This window comes from Varanus komodoensis, unplaced genomic scaffold (genome assembly GCF_004798865.1).
Source record: "Varanus komodoensis strain SLA01 unplaced genomic scaffold, ASM479886v1 scaffold42, whole genome shotgun sequence".
Lineage (NCBI taxonomy): Eukaryota > Metazoa > Chordata > Lepidosauria > Squamata > Varanidae > Varanus > Varanus komodoensis.
In genome coordinates, this window is record NW_025335972.1 from 5,513,800 (window position 1) to 5,522,955 (window position 9,156).

The 9,156-nt window shown below is 41.5% G+C and overlaps 1 protein-coding gene across 2 annotated transcripts in view; it reads left to right on the forward strand.

The window, feature by feature from the left end:
• LOC123030082 (surfeit locus protein 4-like) overlaps positions 1 to 9,156 on the forward strand; it is a 24,964-nt gene continuing 15,808 nt past the window's right edge. The window contains exons 1-2 of one of the 2 annotated variants that reach the window (XM_044443679.1): positions 1 to 106; positions 8,132 to 8,318. In XM_044443679.1, the coding sequence (XP_044299614.1) occupies positions 56 to 106; positions 8,132 to 8,318 (238 nt within the window). In that variant the 5' untranslated portion in view covers positions 1 to 55. Of the gene's footprint in view, positions 107 to 711; positions 7,449 to 8,131; positions 8,319 to 9,156 lie in introns of those variants that run through there. The other variant, XM_044443681.1, reaches the window with a different exon arrangement.

Below are 9,156 nucleotides of genomic sequence, written 5' to 3' on the forward strand. Positions count from 1 at the left end.
AGGGACTGAGAGCAAGTGAGTACGCGTGGGTGGCCGGGCCTCGCCTCAGCTGACCATGGCGCCCAATGGCGATTTCATGGGGGTAGCCGAAGACCTTGCAGATCAGGTACACCTTTCCTCCCCTTCCAATGCCTTGGTCCGTTGAGCTGGATGAAGCTTGTGTCGGGACCGTACAATTATGTTTAAGGATAAGGAGGGCCACAGGAAGGTACCATTTACCGCATTCTTCCTCCTCCTTTTCCTCTTGCACGAGGAGACTGGCAGATTGGAGTATACCATTCAGCCGGCGTCGTGGGGGTGGGGACCATGAAAGCTCTTGTTAGCGTTTGATATTATTTGCTGTGCCCATGAGGGCTGTGAAGAGCGGTGATTCTTCGGAGAGATGGAAGCTGACATCCTTGGCAAATCTGCCTCCCATTTAGTAGAGGACTCTCTGGGTGACAGAGTTAAAATGAAACCCGTTCTGGCATCACTGAATCTGCTTAAACGTTTAATTCTTGCCATTTGTATGGTGCTGTTCACAGAGAGTTTTGTGTACAGTGTAAGTTATCTTAAATCCCCCAACAACAGCCTTGCAAGGTAGGGCAGTATTAATATCCCTCTCACATGTCGTAAATGGGAAGGGAGGCTGAGAGATGACTTGCCTAAGATGCCCTCCCCCTGAATCCACTATGCAGGTGAGAACTGAACCAGGGATTTCTTGGTTCACAGCTCACTTTTCTAGGTGCTGCTGCTGTGACACCTGGACAGCTGTTGAAGTCTAGGCTTTTCTACTGTGCTGGGGAAAGTATCTCTTTCTGGAAAGATGAAGAGTGTTTGAGTGATGCGATCCACCCCTCTGTAGAGCAAAGTGTAGTTCCAGTGCTCAGTCTGCTTCAGAATACAATGCTGGCAAAAATTAATTTAAAATTTAATGCTTGGTAGATTAAAATAGTATCACAGTCTTGGGCTTAGCTTTAAGAAACTTGAAGTAAATTCCAGACCCTATTCTGTTGCTGCTTAAAAGCTGCACTCCATAAGTGTCTACTATCCTGAGAGTTATCTCTTTATTGACCTTTGTGTGTTAGGATTGCAGCAAGGGAGTTGTCTCCACATTTGCTCCACATTTTCATTGTATCATTGTAATGTTTCATTTACTGTTTTTATAGAGATATATATTGAGCAGAGCTGTAGGTGTATTGATCTGGCCCTTAACAACTGTCAAAGTTTCTCATGTGGCCCCATAGGAAAATTAATTGCCCACCCCTGGATTAGAGAATACATGAGGATTAATGTCTTATCTGTTAATGTAAGCTGATGTTTTGATCTACTGCTAATACTTTTGAAAAGCTGATATTCATGCAAGGCAGGTATATTAGTTTGCAGTGTGACCTATACATAAACATTTGGATGTTGGTCCCACTGAGTTCAGTGTGGGTCTTTTTTGCATATTTGCATAGGATCTCAGACTTGCAGCCCATTGCCAAGTGTAATTGAAAGCCATAGAGTCTAGCCTCAGGACAGCTATTTGTGAGCACAACCATAATAGTTTCTAGACTAGAAATTAACAACTGGTGATGGTACAAATTTTAGTAACACATGATTAGAATGGAGAATGGTGACTTGCCTACAGGTGGATTTGATTTAAATGGATTTAAATCACAAGAAAGTAAGACTAGATTTAAATCATGGTTTTCTGCTAATTTGCATGCGTGCATGCATTACCTGTAGATGAAGGAACTTCTTTTAAACATTTCCAAACTGGGTCTCCTGTACAGCCTGCTTCTATTACAGGTTTTCTCCAGGGAAAGAATAATTAGAAAAACCTCAAGCTATACAAAAGATTCAAAGACTTGCAGAGTATTCTGTTCAAAAGGGTTCCCTTTTATTTTTACTGCTTGCCCCTCCCTCCTTACACTTAGCTTCTTGTTCAAATCTATTCCACTTCCAACAATCTTCTTCTGTTCGCTGACTTTTTTGAAACTTAGTACTTAAGGGGTTAAGGATTCTGTGTACCTAGATTTGCACAGGAACAATGGGATTAACATACAGTTGAGTTTTTCTCAACTTTGTATAACATTTTTGCTGTGAAGAAGAGGCACATGATCTCTGCGGGCACAAATTAACAGTTTTGAGAACTGTAAAATTGCCCAGTGATCTTACAGAAACCTCTGGAAGGGCATGACATTGTGAATGGATTAATGGAATTGGATTAATGGAATTCATTTACCAAAAAATGTAAACATTGCATGAATATAGTGACTCATGCTAAATAATTGAAAACTAATCCATATTTCTTGATGAATAACTTTTGGATTATAAAGTATCTTAAACAGAGAAGTATCTTAAGATGTTTCCTCAAATGCATTTTATTTTAAAAATCTGATTTAATTTTTTAAAATCCTTTTTTCTTTTGAATCACTGCTTTTCATCTACCTTGCTTGCCCATTTGTTCTGGCTTGGTGCATCTCTGAGACCAATGTCTGAAGTGTGAAACAAGAAGCATGAGCAACTTGCATTTCCTGTTATCTACATATAGTGTAACTTCTAAAGTTGCTCTTAAATTGAACTTAGAGCTGTCAGTATTTAAAGACTTTGTCAGTTAATTCTACGATGTTTAGCTGAGTGTTCAATTAGATCTACGTATGCTCTTCACATGAATTCATGATTCTGATGGGAAAAGTTACACCATTACTTGCATATGTTGCATCAGTCTCGATTTAGAAGAAGCCTTCCCTCTGCACAAGATAGAAGCAGGAATGCCTCTTTTAAAGAGGTGTCTGTCATCCATTCTTTGTATATTCATTGAAAATAATTGATTAAATATTGCAGCCCTGCTTCAGCCCTGTATTGCTGATAAGTACAGATGTCTTAGGGAGTTTGGGGGAAGAAGGATATCTAACAAGGCTAGTGATCCCTGCAAACCAGTAAAGCAAATTGGGAGAGGCAGGAAAAGAAAACCCTCTCCTTACAACTGGCAAGAGCCATGAGTTGTGCTCATATGCTTTATGCTGCCAGGGAATATGCTGAACTTCCTGGCTGGTGAAAGAGTCAAGTTGAAGGACAGTCTTCTTTGCCAGCCAAAAGGACCCACTGGTGGTGGTACACTGACCCTGAATAATATAGAGTGTGTTCTGGAATGGGTTTATTATAGGAAAAAAGATCCAAGGGTGGTGGTATGTTGACCCTAACCCATATGGAGCATGTTCTGTAATGCATTTAATTTATATTTATTTATTTATTTATTTGGGTATTTTTATCCCATCCAATTATGACATGTCTCTGGATGGCTTAGAAAAGGATCTAAGGGTGGTGCATTGACCATGAACCATATGGAAGCCAGTACTCCTTTCAAGAAAGACAGTGAAAAGTGCTTCCATGTTACAACTGAAAGGAAGGAAAACCTAGAGTGAAGCACTCTTCCTGCAGATCCTGCTTCCCCTTCCCTTGTCTCTTTTCATGAAGCTTGGTTACATAGCTTTGAGCCCCTAAAAGGGCTCATGGTGTTGAACAACGGTATTAATTGGTCCTAAAGAAGATGCAAGAGGATGAATGAGAGCAGGGAGAGGCCTTTAAAACCTGAAGCCCAATTCAGAAGTGCATCTGAGTAAGTAAATAACAAATAAGCAAGGTGAGAAAGGGAACTTCCAGTTGAACCAGGATTAAAGCTACAGATGGGTATGGGTTTTTTGTTTGTTTGTTTGTTTGTTTGTTTTTTGTTTCTGCCTCCTCTCTTTTCAGGTAGCTTTCACAAAGTAGCTGGTGGCATACAGCTGCTGTGACTCAGGAGATGTTAGGATGCTCTTGTTCTGAAACATTGGATCATCTATTTTAAAAAATCAGAGATCTGAATGTAGAAACTGGCTCAAAATGGAAGGCTAAATGTGTATTTTTCTCCTCTTTCAGGTTTCTTTGTTTCAAAGCTTGTCTGCATTACCATGAGATGTAGAATTACCACACTCTTGCTAAATCAGCACATGCGTGCTTAGAATGAGACAAACCAATGACTATGCCACTGCAACATTATGTTTAATGATATGGCGCTGACTGATACCTAAGCAAAAAAGGGCCTGCTCTAGCTTTGTGATGTCCTTTCTAGGGGATCTGCACAGAAGAAAGTGCACTCGGTTCACTTCTTTCAGCTGACTATACAGAGTGGTGTTTAAGGTGGTTTACTTGACTTGTAAAAAAATCTGTATTTGCTCTGAAGAGTAGTTCCCTTCCAGCTCTGAAATTGTATGAAAAGTTTGTTTTGAAATCAGTCCAGATATTATCAGTGACTTCCATAGTATAGTCACACTGAGTAAACCTTGCCTGTCGTTGCCAACATTATCTATCAATTCTTGGTTGTAAAGAGTTTATTTTGGCTTTTTGTTATCTTAAACCTGAAATACAACTAGATTAAAATGAAGCTGATTGCCTGGAAGGTACAGCTAGAGAGGGAGAAAACATGTACAATATCTTGGCAGTTTTCTTTGTTCAGTGAGGCTGAGGGGTAGGACATAAGGCTCTATGGCTGGACTTTGGAATTACACCTGCTGGCTTGTATGATATCCAGAAGAGATAAGCAGGTGGGCTACCAGAGAGCTTAGTTTCCTAAACAAGGCATCTGGTAAATAACTTGTACCCTGTGTAGAAATACTTCTCGTCCAAGATTAAGTACAACAAAATGCTGCACAGCAACTAACTGCTGTGATTAACAATATCAATGATGTAATTTATTATATGAAAAAGGAAAATATAATCATGCAAAACAGTATGACAAAGTCCATATATAAAGAAAGGGAAAACATGATTGAACTTTGAAAATATGGAAATAAGGATGAATTTGGGGATGTATAATCTGGGAATGCACAGGGGGGAATCTGGAGAGTGCCTATTTCAACAGTCTTCCAAAAAATGTTCATGGGGTGTTATAGCTTGCAATGACTTTTACTAGCTTTTGTGGTCAGTTTGTCAGTTGTTTTGTTTTTTCATGTTGATCTTGCTTAAGCAAGCAGCACTAAAAAGGAAACAACTGACAAGCTGACTTAGCAGGAAGAACATCTGATATGCTTGACCTTAGTAAATTTTAAACTGTGGTTTAAATGGAGAAAGAACTCATGCTCCTTCTGATGAAGCTTTGTCAAAATTTCTACCCTACCAGATGCTCATTTCTGCATTCTCAGATTGTGCATCTTTGAATGGATCTCCACTTGTGTATTTTGAAAGTTTCGTCTTATTTGTATTTACTCCATTTTCGCACATGGGCTATGTGGTGCTGTGTTTAGCATAATTGAATATTCACCACTTGTATAATACATTGTACCTTTGATATTGTTAATCACAATGGGTGCTTCTTAGCATTTTTGTGGGGTGGAACTGTAAATCTCCAATTAGACTTTAAGAACCTAAGTTTATAAGGAAAGCCATGCTGGATTGGAGCAATGGCCCATCTAGTTCAGCATTCTGTTCACAAAGTGGCAAACCAACTACCCTCAAACAGGATAGGAATACGACAGCTTCCTTCCACGCAAGCTCCCCAGCAGCTGATGAACACAGGCATATTGTTTCTGATATTAGAGGGAACAGTTAGCCATCAAGACTAGAAGCCACTGATCACTTTCTCCTCCATAATTTGTCCAATCCTTTTGTTAAATGTCCTCCTGTGGCACATGGTTTAGCTCTGCATTTTCTGAAGAAGTATTTTCTCTCCTCTCTCCTGAACCTTCCCCCACCCCAGTCAGCTTCATGGGATGACCCATAGGAATAATATGAGAAAGGGAGAAAAATGTCTCCTCCACACCACATGTTATTTTGAACACTCCTATCATGTCTCTCCTTATCTTGTTCTAAATTAAGCAATCCGAGTTGTTGTAACTGTTCCTCATAAGGGAGTTGCTCCAATCCCTACATCATTTTAGTTGTCCTTTTCTGCATATTTTCCAATTCAATCATGTCCTTTTTCACCAGCCGCAACCAGAACTGTAAACAATAATCCACGTGCATTCACATCAAAACTTTGTATAAGGGGAATACAGTCTTGGCAGTTTTATTTTAAGTGTCTTTCCTAATTATGTCTAACATCAACTGTGCACTGGATTGACATTTTCATCAAGTGGTCAACCACAACCCCGAGGTCCCTTTCTTGATTAGTCGCCACTAGCTCAGATCCTATTGGCTTATACTTAAAGTTGGGACTCTTTGCATTATTGTATACTTGATTATGTTGGCATTTCATTTGCCATTCAGATGCCCATTCTCCCAGCTTGGAGAGCTCCCTTCAGAGCTCCTTATGGTTTTGATCATGCTAAATAGTTTTGTGTCATCACCAAACTTGGCCACTTTACTGCTTGCTTCTTTAGGATTCCAGGTCATTTATGAAAAGGCTGAAATAAAATTGGTCCTAATGCAGAACGCTGTGGGACCCTGTGGAAAGTCTTAATAGGTTAGTGAGATAGGACTTAACCTCGCTGAAGCCATGTTGATTTTTTCCAACAGAATCTTGTTCCTTTCTATGCTTATTGATTCTATTTTAAATGATATCTCTTCAGCTAATTTACTCAGAACAGACATTAAAGCTAAACAGCCTGTATATTTTTGTATGGTGGTCAGCAATTTTATATTTTAGTTCTTTAAGAACTCTAGGATGGATCCCATTTGTGTCTGATGATTTATTAATATCCAGTTTGTCAGTGAGGTTGAGAATTTAATCATTTGTCACCACTATCTGCCTTAATTCCTAAGATTCCATTTCTGAATACTTAAGTTTAGGCACAAGTAATGGTCCTGTATCCTCTCCTGCAGACACAGATGAAAAGAATTCATCCAGATACTCTGCAGTCCCTTATCCTTCTTTAGTGCACCTTTAACTCCATTATCATCCAATGGTCTGACCGCCTTGATAGGTGGTTTCCTTCTGGTACATTTTAAGAATTTTTTATTGTTGGCCTTGATGTTGTTAGCAATATGCTCCTCAAAATGTTTTTGTGACTCTTATCACCTGCTTGCATCTCCTTTGTGCAAGTCTGTGCTCCATTTGTTTTCCTCTGCATAGACCTATGTCAAACGTCACCGGAAGCTGCTGAGAAGCCCTGTGACTGATGCAAAAAACAAAGTAGACTGTTCATATGCATATACAAACTTGGCTTGGGAGTCTCAGTCTAATTCTTTACTAAAGAGAGCAATCAGTTATACTGTTTCATTTAGAAAGAGTGCAGCTCAAAGTATTCAGCTTTGGAAACTGATGCGAAATGTCAAAATTAAGGGATCTAGTGGTTAACAAGACAGCTGTCTATCCCAGCACCTCAGCTTATATACACAAGTTTAAATCTCTTGTACGAGCAAACTTCCTCTTCCTTTCCTCTCTCCTGTAGCCCCTCCTGACGTATCTTTCAGATTTGCTCTGAAGGGTTGCCCAAGCTTGCAGAACAGATTTCTGGGAGACCGTTCCCATTTAACTGATGTGGCCAGGATTGCATACAACACAGGTCTGAAAGGAATGTTAAGCTTCTCTGATGTGGGGGAAGTAAAGAGAGTGACTGGTGGGTTAACAACAGTTTTGTACAGAGAAGAGTGAGCATACCTTTCACCTTGAGGAAATGATGGGTTCCAAGAGCAATTTGATTCTGACCATGGCAGCAGGTTATGACATAACATCAAGACTCAGTTTATGCATCTATAAATGGCAAATATTATTCTCCCTCCCTGTTGAAACAGGTACTGTGGCTGCCTCCTGTGGGGCAGAAATATTCAGAATTCTTCTCTGTTTGGGTGGCCTCTATTGTTGCAGCCATTTAGAGCAGGGGTCCTCAAACTTTTTCAACAGGGGGCCAGTTGACAGGTGCCAGCGATGGGTGCAGGCCACCAAGGCGGTGGGCGCGGGCCACAAAGGCGGTGCCAGCAGGGGGGCGCGGGCCAGTGTGGGGATGGGGCGCATGCATGCATGCACATGCAAGGCAAGATGGGGGCAGGGGTGAGGCACTGGCTTGCTGGTGAGAAGATAGTTTTCTCCAAGTTAGTCCAAAACGACCTCCTCGTGAGCAAGCCGCATGCCCCCGTGCCCAGCAAATGCAAAACCTGAGGAGCGGGCTGGATCCAGCCTGCAGGCCTTAGTTTGAGGACCCATGATTTAGAGACACTCCTTTCTAATGCTGTCCTCCCTTCTTTCCAGTTCTTGCGGGTGACAAAGCACTACTTACCCCACCTGGCTCATCTCTGCCTGATCAGCACGTTCTTGGAAGATGGCATCCGGATGTGGTTCCAGTGGAATGAGCAGCGGGACTACATTAACATGTCTTGGGGAAGCGGTGCACTCTTAGCCACACTTTTTGTATTGATCAACATGTGTGGGCAGCTGGGTAAGAACTCCCTTTTTGGTAGTTAGGAAGAGGGGGCACTGATCTGATCTCTTCTGGAGGTCTTGCTGCAGCAGGTTGGACCATTCCCCGTGTTGGCCTTCTTGAAAAACATCCAGGGAATGAGTCATTCAGAAGGCATTATTCAGAATGCAAACATGATCCTTCCCCTTGCAGGTCCTGAGCCCTGGAAGCTGTTTCGGTATGAGGCAACAGCAGAAATCCACCAGAGCTGGGATAATCTGCACTAGAAAATAGTAGCTGTAAGGACATTCAGCATCATGACTTAGCACAACATATAACCTTGATCTAACAAAGCAACTTATCTGGACATTTTGCCAGATCATGAACATGTTCCCTGAGAGAATAGTGACAGCATGTTGTGGGGCAGATAGTTTCAGGTGGCAGGAAAAGTTGCAGTGGCCATGCTTACTGACTTGTGAAATTTACTTTGAGCTTCATGGGCAGGCAGTCTTCATTTGGAGAATTGTTGTTAGTCGCGAAGTCGTGTCCAACCCTTCGCAACCCCGTGGACAACATTCCTCCAGGCCTTCCTGTCCTCCACCATTCCCCAGAGTCCACTTAAGCTCATACCAACTGCTTCAGTGACTCCATCTAGCCACCCCATTCTCTGCCGTCCCCTTCTTCTTTTGCCATCTATTGTTCCCAGTATTAGGCTCTTCTCCAGGGAGTCCTTCCTTCTCATTAGGTGGCCAAAGTATTTGAGTTTCATCTTCAGTATCTGGCCTTCTAAAGAGCAATCAGGGTTGATCTCCTCTAGGACTGACTGGTTTGATTGCCTTGGACTGCAAGGCAATCAAACCAGTCAGTCCTAGAGGAG